The sequence below is a fragment of the Kogia breviceps genome, chromosome 17 (genome assembly GCF_026419965.1).
Source record: "Kogia breviceps isolate mKogBre1 chromosome 17, mKogBre1 haplotype 1, whole genome shotgun sequence".
Classification (NCBI taxonomy): Eukaryota; Metazoa; Chordata; class Mammalia; order Artiodactyla; family Physeteridae; genus Kogia; species Kogia breviceps.
The window spans coordinates 63045298-63068754 of NC_081326.1; the positions used below are offsets into that span (position 1 = coordinate 63045298).

General features: G+C 45.5%; 1 protein-coding gene across 5 annotated transcripts in view; it reads left to right on the top strand.

Moving 5' to 3' along the window:
- FER1L6 (fer-1 like family member 6) overlaps positions 1–23457 on the top strand; it is a 185094-nt gene that overhangs the window by 71095 nt on the left and 90542 nt on the right. For all 5 annotated transcript variants that reach the window (XM_067017461.1, XM_067017462.1, XM_067017464.1 and 2 more), the window contains 7 exons: positions 1941–2293; positions 6406–6514; positions 7275–7446; positions 12171–12291; positions 14970–15070; positions 18341–18431; positions 22751–22870. In XM_067017461.1, coding sequence (XP_066873562.1) covers positions 1941–2293; positions 6406–6514; positions 7275–7446; positions 12171–12291; positions 14970–15070; positions 18341–18431; positions 22751–22870 — 1067 coding nt within the window. The remainder of the gene's footprint in view (positions 1–1940; positions 2294–6405; positions 6515–7274; positions 7447–12170; positions 12292–14969; positions 15071–18340; positions 18432–22750; positions 22871–23457) is intronic.

Consider the following 23457-nt stretch of genomic DNA (forward strand, 5'->3'; position numbering starts at 1 on the left):
AGGGTCTTCAGTAGTTGTGGCTCACGGGCTCTAGAGCGCAGGCTCAGTAGTTGTGGCACATGGGCTCAGTAGTTGTGGCTCATGGGCTCTAGAGCGCAGGCTCAGTAGTTGTGGCGCACGGGCTTAGTTGCCCTGCAGCATGTGGGATCTTCCCGGACCAGGGCTCAAACCCATGTCCCCGGCATTGGCAGGAGGTTTCTTAACCACTGCGCCACCAGGGAAGCCCACGTCTTGAGTTTGGATGAAGAAGTGGTGCTTGAACCAGTGTGCCCACATCCATTCTTTTTCTTTTTTAAAAAAAATTTATATACTTATTTATTTCTATTTTAGGGGAAAAGCTAAAGTCTTGACAAAAACATGGTACTAAAACAGGAAACTAAACGAATGCAAAGCAAAACACAAAACGAAACAAAATCAAACCAGCATGAACTTCTGTTTCCACCTATGAAGATAACTGATTCAGGACTTGCCCTAGCACTTTATTTAGTTGTTTTTGAACTTTTTATTTTATATCGGAGGATAGTTGATTAACAATGTTGGGCTAGTTCCCGGTGTACTACAAAGTGATTCCGTTATCCATATACATGTACCTATTCTTTTTCAAATTCTTTTCCCATTTAGGTTGTTACATAACATTGAGCAGAGTTCCCTGTGCTATACCGTAGGTCCTCGTTGGTTACCCATTTTACATACAGCAGCCCATGTCCGTCCTTAGAACCCATCACGTAGCAACCAGGGTGATCTTAAAAACCCACAACCGGTTAGGTCACATCTTTGCTTAAACCCCTCTAAAATATTCCCATAATTTCTAGGATAGAGTCCAAAATCCTTATCAAGCCTCCCAAGACCCGCTCCCCTCTCCAGACTCTTCTCACCCGCTCACTCTCTGGGCTCCAGCCACACTGGCTTTCTCTTCCAGGTCCTGCCAAGCCCCTTTCCAACTGCCACGTGCTCCTCCCTCTGCCAGAATTCTCCCTCCTCTCTCTCTGCCTAACTCCTCTCTCCACGCCACACCAGCCCGTTTCTTGTCCTTGCTGCCCAAGATATATCTCCATAGCATTTGTAATGTGATGTGAATATTTATTTGTTTAATGTTTGTATCTGCTTTATTCTCTGCTGGGCTCTGTGTTTTGTGTCTACCTTGATGCCTGGCACACGTCAGGAGTCAATAAATGTTTGATCAATGAGTGAACAGATGAGGAAGCACGGTGGCATTCATAGTCTTACTACGATTGTGGACAAGTGTAGACAGGCATGGAAGAAAGACTAGAAAGGATTATAGCAAAATGGTGGTTGTGGCTTTTGGTGATGGGATATTCTTTTTTTTTTAATTAATTTATTTTGGGCTGCGTTGGGTCTTTGTTGCTGCGCGCGGGCTTTCTCTAGTTGCGGCGAGCGAGGGCTACTCTTTGTTGCGGTGCGTAGGCTTCTCACTGCGGTGGTTTCTCTTGTTGCGGAGCACTGGCTCTAGGTGCGCGGGCTTCAGTAGTTGAGGCACACGGGCTTCCGTGGTTGTGGCATGTGGGCTCAGTAGTTGTGGCTCACGGGCTCTAGAGCACAGGCTCAGTAGTTGTGGCACACGGGCTTAGTTGCTCTGTGGCATGTGGGATCTTCCTGGACCAGGGATCGAACCACTATACCACCAGGGAAGTCCGGGATATTCTTTTTGGTTTTGTCTTGTTTTGTTTTTTGGCCATGCCAGAAACTTGCGGGATTTCAGTTTCCCAACCAGGGATTGAACCTGGGCCGTGGCAGTGAAAGCCCAGAATCCTAACCACTAGGCCACCAGGGAACTCCCCATGACAGGATATTCTGTAAATATTTTCTCTTGTCTTTTCTTTACATTTTACATTTCTAAATGAATGTGCACAATTTTCATAAAGCAAAAAATAGCCAGCTTGAAAGCATAGCTAGGCAACTAAAGCTTGGTATCTTTACAGGCTTTCTACCCACATTCGGACCTGCCTGGATTAACCTGTATGGCTCACCCAGGAACCGGAGTCTGGTGGATGATTACCAGGAATTGAATGAAGGTTTCAGAGAAGGCGTGTCATTCCGGGGCAGAATTTTGGTGGAGATTGCTGTGGAGATCCTCTCGGGAGGGACGCAGGAGTTTAAATTCTCCAAGGCACTCAAGGAGCTCAAGCTGTCTTCAAAGGACAAAGACTCCAAATCTTCCAAAGGCTCAAGTAAAGACAAGGGTGACAAAACTGATGGTGGAAAAGCCCAGCAGGCTTCAGACAAAACCAACTCAACAGAGGTCGAGGTGGAGCCTTTCGATGCACCCCTGGAGGTAGGTCTGAGCGCTGCTCCACCGCATCTGTGATTTGAGCCCAGAGCAGGGACAGCACCTGCCCCAGGCTTCCAAAGACCCGCAGAGGTGACACTGCCCCTGCAAGACATGTGTCGGCTCAGCCCTGTATTCCGGGGCTGGTCCTCTGCCTCTTCCTGCTCACATCCCAACCATCTGCTCATGATACAGTCCATCCGCGTCCCCCACCCCCCTCCCCAGATACGGATTCCCATGGCAACCAAAGTAAAAGAGAAATAAAAGTGCTCTGTGGGAGCTGGTGGGAGTGGGTGGTGGGGTGATGGACTGAAGTCTATCCGTGGCCTAATTTTGTTTAGTTTTGTGAGCTTAGCGTACACTCTGGATGTGAGATAACGCGGGATGAGGGATGAAGAGGAGGAAGAGTGGGTGACAAGCTGTGGGATGAAAGAAATTGAGAAACTTGTTCTCCCGCCGCCCCCACGGCTGTGGGGAAATCACAGCTGGAAGGAATGGTTATCTTTGCTTGTGGTTCAACGCAATGCACAGCAGCATCTTTTAGCCCAGCTCTGTGTTACGGTAGAGAGATCTGGGGCTCCAAGAGGAATACAAACCGTGAATATCCTCTCAATTGTTTAGTTCAGCAATAGGGCTTTGTAGTTGCAAACGAAGGAATTCTATGTTTTGGTGGGTAGATTATAGCTTGGATGATTCTACCTCCGGGAGTGTGTTTCTCAGGTCATCCAGGCGATAATTTTAGATGGGGAAGGGAGGTAATGGCCAGTCTTCCTGAGCTGTCCATTCCTAGTAGAGACTAGACAGATGGAAGGATTTTTAGTATGTCAGTCACCTTAGCTTTGGAAGAGGCACTTAATTTTACTGCTGGGAGCTAATAAATCTTAAGAAACAGTGCCGGGGAGAGGTTGTAGCTCAGGGTTGGAAATCTTGGGGACTGGTCCTATTCATGGCTCTGATACTAACACCTCTCTGTGTTTTTCAGTTTACTCGTCAACAAAATGGGGTGGTAAGGGTCCCTCTGTCGTAGGCACCTCGTGGAGTGAATGAGGGAATAGTTGTAAAATGGTCCGCAGAGTTCTTAGCACATCCATGGTGAGCAGGCAATACTTTTGCTGTTGCTGTGGTTACCAGTGTGTTACTATGGTTTACTCCTACCACCAGGGGAAGGTTATTCAGAGCTCTCCACCCTGCTTGACTTTTTTTTGGACTTTGCCAAAAATTGTGGGTAGCTTAGTGGCCACCTAAACTGATATCCCCTGTATCTGTCCCTGTTGAGACCAACCATTCTTTTCTAAACAGAGATTGCAAAGTGGAAAGGGGCTAGTTGAAGATTTCTTTAACCTAAGTCAATATCTTCAAGATATTTTGCGGAGGTCATCTGAAAAAGTAAAGTCTAGCAGAAAGCCAGGCTGACTGGGAACTTATGTGGGGTAGAGCCTCCATTTTTCTACAAGGCCAGGGGGCCATCTTGGCTATTGCGTGGTCTGAGAGGGGAAAATTCAGACCCTTATTTCATTCAAACTTTTGTTTCATTGAAACCCTTATTTCTCCTCCCTCCTCTCTTAATCTTGGCTTCTGGTTTGTGGTCAGTTCCTTGCTGTGTTTATTAGTTATCTATTGCTGTATAACAAATTACCCCCAACTTTAGCAGCACAAAATAAACAAATGTTTATTTCCTCTGTGGGTGAGGAACTTGGGAATATCTTAGCTTGGTGGGTCTGGCTCAGAATCTCTCACGAGGTTCCCATTTAGATGTCGGTAGGGGCAGCAGTTATCTGAAGGCTTGACTCAAGCTGTAGGATCTAATTCCAACATGGCGCACTCACATGGCTGTGGGCAGGAGGCCTCAGTTCCTCACTACATGGACCCTTCCGTAGGCTGCTTGAATGTCGTCATGGAAGATGACTTCCCCCAGAGTGGGTGATCCAAGAGAGAGCAAGGCAGAAACTGCTATGTCTTTTATGACCAAATCCATGGAAGTCACACCCTGACATTTAGGCCACAATCTAATTGTTAGAAATGAGCAGCAAGTCCAGGCCATGCTGAAAGGGGTGGGGCGGGGAATTAGCCTTCACCTTTTAAGGGGAAGATTTTCCAAGAATTTGCGGACATATTTTAAAACCACCACACTGGGCTTCTACCTTTCCCAGAGCCTCAACAGCTCAGAGTTTGCCCTTACCAACATAGTAACATCCTTTTTTTTGCAGCATCTTCTTCTTTTTTAGCTCTCCGGGGTCCTCCAGCTCTAATCTCCCTTGCTGCAGCCTTACTCTCATTGCATATCTGGACAAATGAAATCCCATGTTGCTGGCTTTCAAAACTCGCCCTTATCACCACCATCAAAGCTTTTCTCCCTTAGGTCAAACTTTGTATTCATTTTTAAATCCTCAACATTGGAGGGAATAAAAATAGAGTCTGATTCCATGAAATTTATGGTTATAGAAAGGGAGATAAGACATATAAAATAAATATACAGGAAGTGGAAAGCGATAAGTGCGATAAGTAGGGACAGAGAAAGTGCTATTATTTCCTGGAGTGAGTGCAGTATAATGATTAAAATGTTGGGCTCCCAAGTAAGACAGCTGGGTTTAAGATGTGGCAGTATGGTGCAGTGGTTACTGCCCCAGTCTCTGGACAAACATTCCCTCTGTTTGAATCTTTGACCAAGTGACAGAAGCTCCTTAGGTTTATTTCCAATAATAACCTCTACTTCATCGGCTCACAGTGAGGATTTAATGAATGAATACAACAAAGTGCTTATTAGAACACAGCCTGGCACATAGTAAGTGCTCACTAAATATTAGTCATGTTTAGTAACTTTGGACAGATATCTTAATCTTTCGTGGAACTGCAGTGTCTTCATCTTTAAATGGGTATAATAGAAAGATCCCCCTCTTAGGATAGTTATGAGAATTGCATGAGGTAATGTAGGTAAAATTCTTAATACCACACCTGACACATAGTAAGAGTTCTGTAAACATTACCATCATCATTTTTCGAACTCAGGGAGTCAGTGGATGCCTCCAGAAGAAGAGGCATTTGGGTTGGACCTTGAAGGGTGGGTGGGATTGAGACAGGAATTACAGTTGAAATACTTACGGTGACTGCCACTTGCAGCACTGATATGAGTAGGCTTTACAATAGGTGTTGCACATGGATGATCTCCTTTCTTCCCCGTGTAGGTCCTACTATGATGTTTATTTCACAGACAAGGAAAATGACACCCGGACAATGGACACGGCTTGCCCAAAGTCAACAGCTAGGAAGTAGCCGAGTTGGGATTTGAAGAGGGGATAGCCTGGCCTTGGAACCTGCTGTCCCTCTTCCAGGCTCTATGGCCTCCATTCCCTTCAGGTCTCTGAGTGGTTTTTCACCTCCTCCCAGATAGTAAACTTGGCCCCACGAAGGCGCGATAAGGGGCTGGCTTACAGCCAAGGGACACAGTGGTGGCAGGTGGGAAGGGTGTGTGCTCTGTGACTAAGAGCCAGCACTCGGTCCCCACCCTGTTCCACATTTTCTGGTCAATAGAAACATTTCCTGCTGACGCCAACAGAACAGGAGGCTCGTGTGTGAAGGAAGGGTCTCAAAAAAGAGAGAGGAACAGAAGTCAGGGCTCTTGATTGAAGGGAGCTCTTAATCTATGAAGCCACGACTACTTTATTTCCTTAAATGAACCGCATTGCTTTTTCTGTTGAGTTTAATAAGTCCAAGGGTAAAACCAGAAAGCACAGACTGTAAATCCAGCTCATTCAGCCTCTTCGCTCAGAAATGTGACGCTGTGTCATGTGGAGTCCCAGCTACAAATGCTCCTTGAACAATCAACCTCTCAGAAAGATACGTCTACCAAGCTTACCTTTAAAATAAAAGGAAATTTGATTGTAAGGTTTACGCTCAGAAGGAGACTACATCGTTCTAGATAAATGGCTGAATTTGGATCTGCAGTTTGTAGGTCCTGGTTTCTGCCAGTCTGATTAGAGGGAAAATTATGTGCCATTTCAGGCTGACACCAAGACTCAAGTTTCTATAAATTACCTTGGACCGGGTTGGCATCACTAATTCAGCTTCCTCCTGCTAAAACAAGAGCCAGCCCTGTCTAACGTATTTTTTTCTTTCTATAGATTGTACCAGAAAAACAAGAGGAATTTTTACTCTTTGGAGCATTTTTTGAAGCTACCATGATTGACCGGAGGATTGGAGATAAACCCATTAGCTTTGAAGTTTCTATTGGTAAGTGCAGACAAGCAGAGTGCCCGGCACATGGCATGAACTTTATACCTACCTCTTAAATAAGTGAATTAGTGTGTTACGTGAAGATGGTAGCACTCTGCTGGAGGTTTGCACCTCAGGAAGAAATGAATAAATCCTTGTCCACTCAGGTGTCAATATGTAAGGGATAGATTTATTTTCATACTTAAAAAAAAAGGATTAAGAGTATAATTTGCATTCAGACAAACCTGGACTACTAATTCTGCTTCCCTTACCCTAGGCTCACTTAATATCTCTGGGTCTCAGTTTCTTTGTCTATAAAATGGGGATAATGCTAATTCCTCATGGAGCTGTTACAAGGGTTTAATGAGTTAAGGCATGCAACATGCCACACATATAATAGGTGCTGTTATTATAACTCCTGGCAATCTTCCTGGACTGATGTACATCTGGGAAAACCACTCCAAGAAAAAGCATTCCGTCAGAGAAGGTCTTGATTTATATTTGGGAAGTTCTCCATCAGTGGAGCAGAAGGAAATGGAGATGGAATCCAGTTAATTTGTAACTTAAGTAATTCTGACACAAAAGAACCTAAGATGTATATTGATGATGGCTTAGTATCATTGTTAATCTTATTTCTTTGGTCTGACCATCACTCTACCTCCATACTGAGAGCTTATTTCCCTGCCCTGGGAAGACATAAACTTGGATCCTTTCTGCCAAGCGGCCTGATTCTGCTTATTGACACCTGGCCCTTCTCCCCTTGCTACTGGCTCTTCAGGTAACTTTGGGAACTTGATCGATGGGGAATCGCATCATGGGAATAGGAAGAAGTCAGTTGACCCAGCTGAAGAAGATGCCCTTCCACTGCTGCATGAAGGAGAAGGGGACGCAGCCATGCCCATGGTCTCCACCACTACCCCCGAGAAGCCACTCGTGACAGAAGGGAACAGGTAGGAGACGCAGCAGGTGAGAGTAGCCGGGGTTTCTGACAGTAGAAGCTCGACCAATTTCTGGGACTGTTTGATTCAGTTCTTCCCTAAAACTGGAAACATTCTTTATCTTATTTATAAGAACAAGGTGCAAACAAGGGCAACATGGTAAGTGCCACCCTCCTGAATTCTTAGTAACATGTTGACAGCTCTCCAAACGATACACGCAGGGAATTCATTTAAGGGCCGGGCAATGATGACGGTTATTATTATCATATCTGAAGGTCCATTCATTCTATAACTTTGAAGCATAACAAGGTAGGAAGGTCAGATGTTAACATTTCAATCCAAAATCCTATTAACAGTTGTTACAGTCATCTGAATGTAATGTAAACTCAAGTTGGTGGAATGATTAGGTACGTGATTTTTTAATCTTACTTTGCCCACAATCAAACTGAAGAACTCAAGGAGACCGTATCAGAAAACTGCTGGGGCACCTACACGTACCCTCACTGAACTTTAGTCCAAGTAACATTTCAACATGCAAAGAGAAGTGAAATTATAGAACTGTCTTAAGAAAGTGATGTCATCCAAATGGTTTATGAGAAGGGAAAGCCACACATAGAGAGATTCTTCTGTGTTCTGAGCTTTATGCTATGAATTAAAAAATGTGATCTCACTGGATTGTCGTAAGAGACAATCACTGCTCTCCCTGTTTACATTGTGAGGGGATTGGAACCACATCGTTAGTTCTCTTCAATCTTTGCTCTTCTCTCTCCGGGCACGAACCCATGGCTTACTGACCACTGTTAGAATAACGACTCTCACATCTGTTTCCCCGGACGGGCTTCTTTCCTGAGCAGCAGGTCCAAACACCTCCATGTGGGTGTCCCTGGGTTATTCACCAGACTCATTGTTTTCACAGACAGCTTTGCCCCTTTTCCCACCTTTCCCATCTCGGAGACTGGTCATACCATTGTCTGCATCCTCCAAGCCGCAAATCAGAAAGTTGGCAATTGTTCTCTTTTCCCTTCCTACCCGTATGCAATTCGTGATGAAGTCCGGTCAATTCGAGTTCTCAAGTGTGTTCTCTATTGCCATTTCTTTAATCTGGCCTGTCAGCACCTTTGGCCTAAATTATTTTAAACACCTCTTACCTGGCTTGGATCTGTTTCAAGAAATTCACCGAACTATCTATCTGAATTCCCCAGTCCCCTGATTGACATCATACATTCGCTGTCTGTGGCTTTCAGAATTAATTTCAGAGGACACATTTTGTTGATGTGATCCCTCCCCACTTCTCTGCGATAGTCTCTGGGTATTCCACAAACTCGACCGTTCCTGCAGCGCCCTTCCCCAAATGGATCCTGTTGTTTGCTGTGTCTGGGCCTTTGAACACGCTCCTCCTCCTGCCAGGCAACAAGCGCCCTCCTCAGAGCTGCCAGCTTCCGTTACCTTTCAAGACTAAGTTCAAGTTCCCTTCCCTGAATCCCGAGTCTTATTTGGACTTCTCCACTCACCTCCATCAAACACTAATCACACTGCGTTAAGATAGTTTTACTAGTCTGTCTCCCTATTAGACTGTGAGTACCCTGAGGGCAAAGGACTGTGTCTCGTTCACCTTTGGATCTGCTCATCTCCATGCCAGGCACAAAGTAGACGCTCATAACTGTTTCTGAATGAGTTAAGGACATGCTATAACGGGGTTGGGCACGGGGTTCTATGTGGGTAGAGAGGGGCAGTGGAGGAGGTGAAGACTTGGGAAAAGTCACAACAAAGGTGACATCCTAAAGGGCGAGAATGAGCTTAAGGGAGAGACAGCGATTGTCTGGGACAAAGCAGGAAGCAGTAAGTGAAAATAATCCTAGCTGCTTGTCCTCTCATTTTTGAGCACGGCCTACATTTTCTAACTCCCGTCTCTCCCATGGACCCCTCTCCCCCCTCCCACGGACCACCTTCTTTTTTTTTTTTTTTTTTTTTTTTGCGTTTCGCGGGCCTCTCACTGTCGCGGTCTCTCCCGTTGCGGAGCACAGGCTCCGGACGCGCAGGCTCAGCGGCCATGGCTCACGGGCCCAGCCGCTCCGCGCCACGTGGGATCTTCCCGGACCGGGGCATGAACCCGTGTCCCCTGCATCGGCAGGCGGATTCTCAACCACTGTGACGCCACCAGGGAAGCCCCTTTGGGGTTTTTTATGGGTCCCTGGCAGCCACACTTGGCCACCCTCCTTTACACACACCAAAAAGGACCCCAAACTTCCTAGTCCTTTAATGGCTTCTCTGTCCATCCTTGAAACTGAGGACATCAATGAACAGGATCTGCAGCTCTGGGAGGCTTTTATGAGACTCTCAGTGGTACTCTGCATCCTTCTGCCGGGATCCTTTTGGCAGTGAGAACATCCCCACCTTGTTAGACTAGCCCGGTGTTGACTTTTGGCGGGGATGTCAGGGGATGTAGTGTGGGAAGGGTTTGAGAGGAAACGAGAGCTCTAAGGAACCCTCAGATGGACCTCACATTAGTCCTGACAGGCTGGCTCGAAGAGACCAAAATGTCATGCTGGTGTTTTGGGGCTTTATATTCCTGTCACTATATCGAGGCTCTGTCCACATAGCAGCAAGCCAGGGTGGCAGCAGCTAAACTGGAAGATTCTCTAATAGACCACCACACACACACACACGCACGCATGTGCACACACAACATACACACACGTGCACATACACACACAATTTGTCGGTTGCCTCCACTGAAATACCACCATATAAGGGGCGGTTTAGGAGGACACTTGAAACACCACCCTGCATTTGTTCTGGGCTTTCCAGTTTCACAAAGCACGTGCACCCACATACAACTCAGATATGGGGCCGAAGCTCAAGAATGAGATTGGAGCACAAGACATCCAGAGTCGGGTCCTCATTTGCTTCTTAGGGTTCCGGGCCCACGCTTGCCCAAAGTCACAAGGCCAGTCGTACGTCAGGGCAGCCATTCAAACTGGCGGGCTTCTCTTCCCGCTGGCAACATGGTGCCCTGCCATCCGCTGTCCTCCATCTGCACTGTCATCTGCCTGAAAGACCACTGCATCCCAGACCACGCAGACCCAGTAGGACCCGGGGGACCCTGGGCACCAAAGACAGAGGCTCTGAACACCATTAGCACAAAATCATCCGAACCAAAGAAACCTTGGAACAAAGTACAACAATGAGGGGGGACTTATTTAGGTGCAGGATTCTCAGTGCCATAATTTTTCACAAGATACAGGAAAGAGCAGTTTCTGAACTTCTTTATTTTGTTCTCCTGCTGTAATAATAACTTCAGTTTCTGCCAAGAATTTATTTGGCTTCTCTTCTGAATGGACGCCTGCTGGTTTATTTTCTTCAGTACAGACCGTGGGGCACCTTTGCTAACTTTATGTCCTCTAGAAGAAATCTGGAGGTTGGAGAGCTAAAAAGAACAACATGCATTCTTTCAGGCTGAAGTTCTCTGTAGCCTTTTGGAATGGAAACAAAGCTCTCTCTTTCATCTCACCACGCCAGCCCAGCCTCTAGAAGCACGCGCGACTCCAAACACTGTCCACATTTATTAAGGCCACCTGTCCAACAACGCCCGTGACAAGAAATGTGCGCTGGCCTGCCTTCCATGTTTCTCTTCACACAGACCCAGGTGTTTGTGGGGCAATTACAGGCGGCTGGGGGCAAATCTAGTTAAGGATATAGCTGTCTTTAGGCAGGGAACTTCAGCTTTTTGCTACACCTCTCCCATCTTCCCTGCTTTCACATCCATCCCTTTGCTCCTTGGGAACTGAATTCTACCAGTTAGTTCCTTCTTTTCTGTCTTCAGTCTCATCCTCTTAACTTTTTTCTTATCATCATTTGAGCATATCCAACCATCACCATCAGCCATTCTCTTTGGCTCCACAGCTCCCCTTCCGGCTACTTTGCCATCCCTCTCGTCCCTTCTTAGTCAAGCAGGTCATCTGCATTACTGGCACCAATGCCCAGCAACAATAAATTTTGTATGGATGGATGAATGGACGGCAAGCCATGAAATGCTGAAGTTTAGTTTGAAGCACATGACTTCGTCTTCATTAATATTATTACCCTCTTAGATTTCTCTAGCGATTTCAGTTTATAAAATACATTCACATCTATCTCAATTGATCCTTACACAGTCAGGGCCCAGCAGATAGACATTAAAAGGAAAAATATGGGGCTTCCCTGGTGGCGCAGTGGTCGAGAGTCCGCCTGCCGATGCAGGGGACATGGGTTTGTGCCCCGGTCCGGGAGGATCCCACGTGCCGCGGAGCGGCTGGGCCCATGAGCCGTGGCTGCTGGGCCTGCGCGTCCGGAGCCTGTGCTCCGCAACGGGAGAGGCCACAGCAGTGAGAGGCCCGTGTACCGCAAAAAAAAAAAAAGGAAAAATATGTTAGTTTTTCTCCTTCCTCTCTTCTCTGAATTGGAAAGAGAATTTCTCCTTGAAGAGGGCTTGCCTTCCCTCTGGTGACCATTCCTAAACTTTGCCCTGGGTCAGAGGGTGGTCGCTGTTATTACCTCACCACTGCAGCCATATAACAGTTCGCTGCTTATTGTCCATGGATCCCCAAGTAAAGGCTAAGGATGGAATTAATAGTTTGACTATTTTGTCATCACCCTTCCCCCAACCCACCCAGAGCATACAAACATGAACAGGTTACTGGGATTGTCTGAAAAACACTGATCACCAACTAACTTCCAGACCTAATGTGTTTTCCCAGGAATTACAACTATTTGCCATTCGAGGCCAAGAAGCCCTGTGTCTATTTAATCAGCTCTTGGGGAGACCAGACATTTAGGCTGCATTGGTCCAACATGCTGGAGAAAATGGCGGACCTCCTGGTAGGTGACTTTGACAGGTGATGGAGTTGAATATTGGGAAGCTGGAGGCAAAGGGGATTTTTTTCCACCCAGTAGAGGGTCTCGACCTCAGTTTAAATACAAGTGAATTGAGGCTGCTGCATTTGGAGGGCACCTGGCTCCTACCACATGGACCCAGGGGAATGAGAATACATTTTGCATACATTAAATACATTTAAATCAAATTATCCAAATTCAGATCCCTGCCCTGCTTCTAACTGTTATAGGACCTGGGGATAGGCCACTTTCCCAGTCTCCAAAGGCAAGGGGTGGACAGCTTTCTCACAAAATGGATAGATCTTAGCTTCAACTAATATACAATCCTAACTCCTTAACAAGGTGGACAATTTCCTCCCAGTTCAAGCCCTGACACCTCTCCAGTCCTACATCTCACGTGCTGTTCCTCCTTACTGTATTCCAAGCATGCTGGTCTCCTTTCAAGTGTCTCAAAGAAACCAAGCTCCTTTGTGCCTCCTAGCCACCTCCATGCTGTTCGCTCCGCCAGGGCTGCTTTTCCCCTTCATGTTTCTCCTGTGAAGCCCAGTCAACCTCTAGGGCTCATATTTAAGCGCTTCCTCAGAGAAACCTTCTTACTCGCTCCCTCTTTTACCCTGTTCCATCATATCCTGTTCTTTTCCTTCAGAATTATTTGAGGAATTGAATGTGTGAAAGTATTTAAAACAGCACCTATATGTAAAAAATACTAGGCTGTCCCACCCAACCCTGTCGGGGTGGAGGGGGTAAGAAACCCTGGGAACTCTGCTTCTTTGGTATCTCCTTCCCTTTGTGATTCCTTTTCATTTACTCCACATTTCCCTTTCCAGCCCACACATCTCATGGGCAGTGTCCTCTCCTCTCTGTCCCACCGTGCCTCACCGGGGGACCCTGGTCTGATCCCTCTCATTCCACGAAAACCCACACTAAGGAAAGCACACATTTCTCTCTCCCGTTTGCTTTATAATTCTGTCTCCAATTGTGTAAAACACGGTATTGGGGGCTTCCCTGGTGGCGCAGTGGTTGAGAATCCGCCTGCCAATGCAAGGGGCACGGGTTTGAGCCCCGGTCTGGGACGATCCCACGTGCCGCAGAGCAACTAAGCCCGTGAGCCACAACTACTGAGCCTACGCTCCTAGAGCCCATGCTACACAAACAAGAGAAGCCACTGCAATGAAAAGGCCGCGCACCGCAACGAAGCGTAGTTCCCGCTCGCCACATCTAGAGAAAGCCTGCGCGCAGCAACAAAGACCCAATGCTTTGTTGTAAAGGAGAAACTAACACACTATTGTAAAACAGTTATACTCAAATAAAGATGTTAAAAAAAAAAAAGAAATTGAACAGAACAGAGAAAAAATAAAATAAACTCCCAGGCAAAAAAAAAAAAAAAAGACCCAATGCAGCCAAAAATAAAATTAATTAATTAATTAATTAAAACAAAACAAAACAAAAAAACCACAGTATTGCCCCGGGCCGTGGGGATTCCAGGCATCATGGAGACGGAGTCTGAAAGCGGTTGTGGAGGCGGGTTTGGAGTCATGCCATGGGGAGGCCATGGACTCGCTCTTTACGGCTGGTCTTGCTTCTCCTTCAGACAAAATAGTTTATTTCTAAAAGGCTTGACCAAACAAATCAGAAATTTTTTATCCCTAGAGCCCATAGTAGCCTTGAGCACTTGTTGCTAATTCTTTCTCAGAGCCAGGATCCCTGCCATGCGTGGCATATCATGGCTAACCTGACTGAATGTTTTCTAAGCACCAAGCACGGTTTGAAGAAGTTCACATCTCCCTATGGGGCTATAGGTGGGTACCATTATTACCAGATTTTACAGATGAGGAAACTGGGCAGAAGTGGGTGAGGTCACCTGATAAAGCCTGGATTTGGATGTCGTAGGTAGTCTGACTCCCAAGCCTAAACCTTTAACTGCTCCACAATGTTGCCTGTACTTATAGTGAAGGGGGAAAGAGGGAAATCTGTGTCCCTAGGCACGTGATGGAGGATGTCGTTTTTGTAAATTCTAGCAAAGCAGTGGTGACATGTACATTGCCCCTTGGGTTCCATTTTCCTCCAAGCCATGAAATGGAACCCTAGAATTTAGGATCCAAAGGAAAAGTACAATGATTAAGTGCACAAGCATATAGCCATTGTCATATACAACCTGTCTTCTTTTCCCCCAACACCCCTCCCCTGACAAAACCCCCCATAATCAGAAGAACTGATAGCCTGTTCATTTCAGGGATTATTCAGTGTGGTTTTACTCCTATATAACAAACTGCCATGAACATTGAGTTTGAAGTTTTTGATAATTCTATCTAATTTACTCTACTTTGTTAGGTATTTCCCATGACGTTAGGTTTCCCTCACAAGGTAGATTCCAAATAAATGGAACTCAGTTCAGGAATAAATCTGGGACAGAAACAATGAGTTTGAGCAACACAGGAGAAGACTTGAATCTGGACCAATTCCAGTCAAGAAAGGAAGGTTCGAAGTTAGAATGCAGTAGCATTTCCCTGTTCAGACATACACGAAAAAACAAGAGATATGTTCCTTCATTTTCAAAACAAAATATTAGCTCAATATTATTTCTGTGGGTGTTAGAATCAGTATCCCCACTATGGTGTCTCATTCCTACCTCTCATCCGCCTACCTCTGTGGTTTGTTTTCAGGAAGAAGGTATAGAGGAAGTGAAAGAACTGATTAAGATTTCAGAGGAAGCCCCGGAAGAGAAAATGAAGATGGTTCTCACTGACTTCATCAGTCAAAGCAGGTACTGCAGAGACAGCTATCATCTGGGTAGCTCAGCTGATATGGAATCAGCTTTTAATTACCTTAGAAAATGGTCGATTTTACATGCATTCATATGGGCATTGAATAGTGTTATATCCATCTTAATTTTGCTCAGTAATTTAGCTGCAACTGTGGGCTCACTGCTGCTTCCTGACACTTAACTAAAACATAAAGCAAAGGGGGGGAAAAAAAAGGAAAAGAGAAGAAAAGAAAGACTGCAGAGACATTTTATCAAACAAGAAAAATGCTGGTAGTGTTAGTGTCCAGCATGGCTCTTTGCATCTGGTAGGTACTCAACAACTATTTGGCAATTAGATGGATAAATTATATCAAATGCTATTTAATAGAATTTTTTATACACCACATTAAAAAGCACCAATTAATGACTCTTATTCCAGGAGGTAGACAATATAATAAAAGATGAAAAAATAGGGTGTATTAGTTATCTATTACAGAGTAACAATAACCCTCAAATTTAGTGGCTTACACATATTTATTATTTCACAGTTTCTTGGGTCATGAATGTAGGTGTGGCTTAGCTGGGTCCTTTGCTCAGGACCTCTCCCAGGCTGCAATCAAGGCATTGACTAAGGCTACAGTTACCTCAGGGCTCAAGTGGGAAGGACTCACTTCCAAGATCACTCATACGGACATTTGCAGAATTCAGTTCTTCATGAACTGTTGGATTGAGGGTGATTGAGGACTTCAGTTCCCTGCTAGCTGTTGTTTGGAGGTCATTCTCAATTCCTTGCCACGTGAGCCTCTCCAAGCGACCTCTCACACCATGGCAGCTGACTGCACCAGAGTGAGCAAGAAAGAAGAGTCAGAGAGAACATGCCAATAAGATGGACGTCACGGTCTTTTATAACCTAATCTTGGACGTGACATCCCATCAGTCTGAATGTCTTCTGTTAGAAGCAAGTCACTAGGACCAGTGCACATTCAAAGGGGATGAATTGCACAATGGCAAGAAGAGCAGGAAGTGGGGATCATTGGGGCCATCTTAGAGGCTGCCTTCCCCATAAGGAAACAACCGGATGCATTAGGTCAAGACTTGAGCAATAATGAGAATTTGTTATAATAGAATCAACGGAAAAGGAGTGGCTATTCATGTGATGGAAAGAAAAAAATAATAGATTCTGGTGTTCAGCTTTGTAAGTTTTGTCTTTCCTAATCTCTCAACTACCCAAGCCTTTTTTACTTAAAGAAAAAAGAAAGCAAAGAAATAAATATGTAGTTTTTTCTCTCTTTATTTCTTTTCTGTTTTTCATATAGAAGCAATATATATCAGTGCTACTCCTGCTGTGAGCTAAGTGTCACCTGCAAATCCCTTGAAGCATCTTTAAAAGCTTCATGGTCATATTTTTAGAAATTGTGGGCAAATTAATAGCTCAATAACTTTTCTCTATTAGGAGGTTACTTAGAGGTGATCATTACTCCCTCTTCTCTTCAAGTTTAAAGCCAACTGAGAAAAATATTCATGAGGGTCAGACAGAGATCAAACGTTCATTTTATATTTGGTAAACCTGGATTTGAGAAAAACGTTTGTACCTGAGGTCCAGGAGACTTTGTGGTCCCCTCACCTGTTTGAGGTTGAACGGCTGGGCTTTGGGGCTTCCCCCAAGAAGGGACAGACCACCTGCTGTGTAGAGGTGAGGAGGCTGCCCACAGCTGGCAGCGGGCTGGGTCTGAAAGATGAGGAATGAACAGAATCACGTGCCAAAGCCATCTACCCCCATTCTGATGGGGAAATAAGTTATTTCTCCCCCTGTGGGGAAGGGAGAGAGATTAGAAGCATCCATAATGTTTCCTAGAGCTGATCCATCCCGGGAGTGGAATGGATTCCTTCTGCCTCTAGGAAAGAAAGGTAGACAGGTGGCACCAAGACTCCCTCCTCAAAATAGACTCCTTTTTATTCTTTTTAAAAAATGAAGAGAAAATGCAACGACTACTAGTATGTCCAAAGAGAATTTCTGATTGAAGTTTCCAATTACCAGCAGGCAGAGCTCTGGTGTGGGACCCCCTCCCCGGGAGGTATGGCATCTTAGATGCCCCTTTTGTTCTTTTGTAATTGATTGTTTTCATCACAGAAATACTACATGCTCATCTTCAACAACAACAAAATGCAGGATGTGTAAAGGAAAAGTGTTCTCAACTCTCTCTCCAAGCCCACTCAGAGAGAAGAGTTTGATTTGTCTTCTTTTTTTCCTGTGCATTTGCAAGCACACACATTCATAAAAATACTCTATTTCTTCATAAACATCACACACTTTGTTCAGCAGATTGCTTTTTCACTCAGCAATGTATCACTGGCATCTTTCTACAGCTGTACCTAATAGTTATCCCCAATGTTCAATCACATGACATGTATCATGTAGTATTTAACTAGTCCCTAATATTTAAGTTGTTCTGATTTATTTTGCTACTATAAACAATGCTACAATAAACATTACTATGTAAACATATTTTTGCAAGAATTTTCAGTTATTTTTGAAGCATAGAATTCTAGTATAGTTTTTGGATCAAATTATATGGACATTTAAATTTTGATAGATGCTGTCAAATAACCTCTTAAACATTATAATAATTAACACTCTCCTATCGTAATAGAGGAGAGTGACTATTTCCCTTTGAATATTATCAACCTTGAATATTACCTGCTTTTTAGTAAGTGAAAATGGTATCGATTTTAATTTAAGCTATTGCTGATGAGGGAATATCTTATTTCCCCAAATTTAAAGTCATTTCTGTTTCTTCTTCAACTGCATTCATAACCATTACCATTTTCCTATTGAACACATTTTTAATTTCATCCCTCAAAATGTTACTATTCAGTCCTTTGTATGGTTTTTAAAATAAGAAGACATAGGCCAGTTTTGAGTCTAAAATATTTGCTCTACATACAATTTTCAGGAACATTTTGGTGTGTGTTAAATTTGTAAGATAAAGGAAAACTGCATTATTTTGTGTTTGCTGTTATGAACTTGGATAGGAGTCACAACAGTTATATACTGAAAGAAAGTAGAAAAACAAACATCCCCAAAACTAATGTGAGGCCTGGCGCTATTTCGCATTCTCATTTTGTCTCATAGAAAAGTTAGTGCTTTATTGCTTAATCCAAAATGAAAAATCTTGGTTCTGTGGCTTCATCAACTTTCCCACTGTATTGCAGAAAGTATACTTGCAAATCTCTGGAATTATATACATGAATTTTCACTAAGCAGTTTTCAAAATTGTTATTCTCTTATAGTGCCTTTATCTCTGAAGTGGAAAAGAAACCCAAGATGTTGAACCAAACCAATTTGGATAAGAAACGACTTACGCTCTGTTGGCAGGAGCTGGTATGTGAAAATCTATTTATACTTGCAAAGAACTAAAACGTGTGCTTTAAAAATAAACCTCATGGATGAAGCATAGGTCATAGACTACATGAGGATAAAGTTCTAAAAGTTATACAGTTGGGCTTCCCTGGTGGCGCAGTGGTTGAGAATCTGCCTGCTGATGCAGGGGACACGGGTTCGTGCCCCGGTCCGGGAAGATCCCACATGCCGCGGAGCGGTTGGGCCCGTGAGCCATGGCCGCTGAGCCTGCGCGTCCGGAGCCTGTGCTTCGCAACGGGAGAGGCCACAACAGTGAGAGGCCCGCGTATCGCAAAAAAAAAAAAAAAATAAAAATAAAAAAAAAAAATAAAAGTTATACAGTTGTGTGATATAGAAGAATGAGAAGGGAATAAATAGATGAGCGAGTTGGAGAGGAACTAGTATTTACTGAATGTTTACAAGAATGAGCTAGAAGCCCACCAGCCCTATATCCTATCCTGATGTAGGACTTGTTCATTTTCTTGACGTTTGTATTTTGTCAAAGGCTGTGGACTCTTTCACTTAACCTTCTGCCTCCTAAGCTGAGAGACAGAAAGAAATAACTAAACTACCTCTCCTTGGTGTCCTCCCATTATGCATTGTGTGAAAAGTTGTGAACACTGCCTGAGGGCAGGGCAGTGGCTGGTACCTCTCTGTGCCCTGGAGACCCTGCAGAGTGCTGAGTGCCTTAGAGATGTTCGGTCCCTATTGAATGAGTGACAACTGAGAAACGCCAGACCGAGTCAGACCCTGATTATCTCTCCTTGAAACTTCAGTTCCAGCAATGGCATCAAGGGACGTCTTGTATGAGGCCATGATAATTCTGCAAAATAAAATTACTCAGTGTTTGGCCAGGGACATTTTAAAGATGTGAATGAGGCCCACAGAGGTTAAATGATTTTATTTAAGGGTCACAGCTAGTCAGTCATACTCCAGAGACTAAAGTCCCGGTCTCTGAACACTTGACTCATCCTTCTTTCTAGAACAATAAATGAAGTTTTGTGGCCTCCTCTACGCCAAGGAGGCCAGACTCCCCCGCTATGTGAGATCTGCTTCCTACTCCATGTCTTCCTCAGCACCTCTGTCTCTGCAATACCCATCCTCTACAGGTAGCCCACAGAGCTCTCTGGCTTTCTGTGTCCCACATTCCTTGTCCTGAACAAGCCCAAGATTTCAGTACTTTGCAGTGGCCCAGCTCTCTCTCCGCACTTCCAGTCTCTGGGTGGACACGCGCACTGCTTGCCTCGCGGCACCTCGGACTCAGCGTATCCCGCTCAGCCCGTCACCCTCCCGCTAAAGCTTGTTCCCCGTCCTGCATTGGCACCGCCAGCCTCACTTGTTGCTCCAATCAGAAGCTTGAGAATCAACTTTGAATCCTGTACCCCAGCGGTCCCCAACCTTTTTGGCACCGGGGACCAGTTCCGTGGAGACGGCTTTTCCACGGCCGGGGGAGGGAGGGGGCGCAGTGGGAAGGGTTCAGGCAGTCATGGGAGCGGCGGGGAGCGGTGGGGAGCCTCACACGGAGCTCCACCCGTTCGCCCGCCGCTCACCTCCTGCCGTGCGGCCCGGTTCCTAACAGGCCGCAGACCGGTACCGGTCCACAGCCCGGGGGTTGGGACCCCTGCTAAACCTCACACCAAACGGTCAGTTTGAGCCCAGGCCAGGTTGAGCCCCCGGCCCTTAAAGACTCTGGCACTCACTTCATTCTTCATCCCGAGGACCACTGCCCGACCCGAGTGCTTTAGCGTCTCTGGCCAAGGCTATCACAGTCACCTTCCTCCAGCCCACCGTCCATACCACAGCCAGAATGGTCTCCAAAACGCAAATCTGCTTAGATCTCTCTTGATTAAAAAAAAATCACTGGAGGGCTTCCCTGGTGGCGCAGTGGTTGAGAGTCCGCCTGGCGACGCAGGGGATGCGGGTTCGTGCCCTGGTCCGGGAGGATCCCACGTGCTGCGGAGCGGCTGGGCCCGTGAGCCGTGGCCGCTGAGCCTGCGTGTCCGGAGCCTGTGCTCCGCAACGGGAGAGGCCACAACAGTGAGAGGCCCACGTATCGCAAAAAATAAAATTAAAAAAATAATCTGCCTGCCAATGCAGGGGACACGGGTTTCAGCCCTTGTCCGGGAAGATCCCACATGCCATGGAGCAACTAAGCCCATGTGCCACAACTACGGGGCCTGCGCTCTAGAGCCCGCAAGCCACAACTACTGAAGCCCACGCACCTAGAGCCCGTGCTCTGCAGTGAGAAGCCCACGCAGCGCAACGAAGAGTAGGCCCTGCTCGCCGTGACTAGAGAAAGTCTGCGCGCAGCAACAAAGACACAACACAGCCATAAATACATTTATTTTTTTAAAAACCCCCAAAACTGGAGTCTCCCAATTGTTCATAAGATAAAGGCCAAATTCCTTTGTGCATGATATACAGGGCTGTTCACCGTCTTGTCCCAGCCTACTCTCCCAGCCTTGTCCCTCATTGCTCCCTTCCCATGTATCTATGTGCCAACGATTCTGAACCCTCACTGATTACGTACCTTCATATGTAATTGTTCCTTCCAACTGGTCTGTACTTTTTCTTCTTATCTGATGAATTCAATGCATTTTTTGCTCAGCACAAATATCATATTATCCATAAAACCTGGCTTTGGCCCCTCTGGTCCCATGATGCATTACACATTTTAGTTATTTGCATATATTGCTTTCACCTCACCAACTGTCAAATTCTCAAGGAAAGGAAGCTTGAGTTCTCCTCTTGTCCCAGGCCTTGGCTCCTAGGATAGTGCCTGGTCTATAGCAGGTATTCAGGTCCACTAATCAGAGGGCTTCCTCGGTGCCAGGCCCTGTGCTGGGTGCTGGAAGCACAAGGCTGTCAGTATTTGGTGCTTGTTCTTGAGGAATTTATTGACTGGTCTATTCATTTCACAAACATTTATTTAACACCTGCTCTGTGCCAGGAACTCCACCAGAGTCTCAGTATTCAAGGTAAGAACAAGACTGAGGGGGCCCCGTCCTTGCAAAGTTAACACTTGAGTGGGGAAGACAGTAGATAGATAACAAAAAACAAATAAAAACGATTACAGGTTATGATTATGAAGGGCATTTTTTTTTTTTTAAACAAATGGCTTTTTTTTTTTTTTTTTTTTTTTTTTGCGGTACGTGGGCCTCTCACTGTCGTGGCCTCTCTCATTGCGGAGCACAGGCTCCGGACGCACAGGCTCAGCGGCCATGGCTCACGGGCCCAGCCGCTTCGTGGCATGTGGGATCCTCCCGGACCGGGGCACGAACCTGCGTCCCCTGCATCAACAGGCGGACTCTCAACCACTGCGCCACCAGGGAAGCCCACGAAGGGCATTTTAAAAGGCCATGGTGATTGGGAAAATGTGGGAGAATGTATGACAGTGGTATCATCATGGCAGTGGAGGCCTGAGGAGAAAGCAGCCATGCAGAGTCTAGGGAGAACATGTGGTCTAGAGGAACCTTAAGCATCCCAGTCTTGAGGAGGGAGCTGGGCGTGTTGTAGGACCTCCTGAGGACCAGTGAGTGGAGCGCTCCAAGATGAAGCAGCCAGTGGGCAGGGCCCACTCATGCAGGGCCTTAGAAATCACTGTAAAGTGTTTGGGGTTTTTCTTCCTAAGAACCTGAATGCAGGCTGAATGAATGAATCAAAATAAACACTTTTAGATGTTACAGCCACGAACAGAGAGCTCCCTGGTGCCTCTCTCCAACGATGCCAACTTGGTCTGGAAGCATCTACTGTGCCTCCGCGGAGAGGTGGTGAGAGCAGTGATGAAGGACATGGCCTCTGGACTCAGCAGGGGGTCAAGTCCAGCTCTGCCTCTCTGTAGCGGCATGACTCTATTTCCTCTTCTGTAAAATGGGAATGATAGTACCTACCGCGTAAGGTCGCTGTGAGGAGTACTAAGGGTTAATACGGCAGATGTAACATTGCCCCGCGCAGAGTAAGAGCTCAATCTATTTTAGCTGCTATTATTATTGTTGTTGTTGTCAGTATCAGGAAGCCTAGGTTCAGGTCTTGACTAAAGAGCTATGGGACTGTGACAAACCTCTGGCTTCTCTGGGGCTCAGCTTCTCGTCTGTCAAATGAACGTGAGATAATATTCACTGTCCCCATAGTCCTACCAAATTGCTGTTAATGGGCAGCGTGCCCCATAGCAGAGCCTGCAACAGCCCTCATGAGTGGCTCAGCATGGAACTTACAAGCACTTTCAGGAATCTCCAGCAACAGGACTGTGCTCGCTAACCAGATTTCTAGAAAGATCTACACCGACTCTTGTTTTGTTTTAGGAGGCCATAGCCAAGGAGGCCAAGGGGCTCACGCAGCAGCAGAAGAAAAAGTTCTCTCTCGATGAAATGATCCAGGCAGCCCAAAACTTTGTGGAAAAAATCCGCTTTCTTGTGGATGAGGTAATCAACTATAAAGGCAAAAGCTCATTTGGGAGATTAGACCGAGTATCTTCCCAGTGGGGTTTGAGTGTTTGATAAGAATGAAAGATGAGCAGTGTTTTCTCTCAAGCCCTGCTGAGCAGGCACCATTCGTTTGAAGGGTGAAGGAGGGGGTTTTTAAATTGAGCCAAACATGTACGGCTTTATCGATTTTTTTCATGAAGCCTGAGTATTCAGCCGAAATAAAAAGCACATTCCTAAATAATAATAATAAAGCACACTCCTTAATAGGCTCAAGAAAAGTCAAAATAAACATGGGATCTTTGATAGGTTTTTAACTGTAAGGAAATTGAAACTCATGTCCAGTAAAAGTTAAAACAGCTTCTCATTTTAAAGTTAATTGTAAGCAATATCTTCTGATGAATACTAGAATGATCTAGAAAGAGTCCTCGTATTTGCTTCTGTTAAACACTAGGTTTTGTGGCTGAAGTTTTCAGGGAGAGGTACAGATTTACTGCTTCTGTTGTTCTTGAAAGTTTTTTTTTCCTGTTGCAAATTCATCATTCCCCGGAGGCATAACAAGCCGTGAGATAGTCACTTTGGAATGC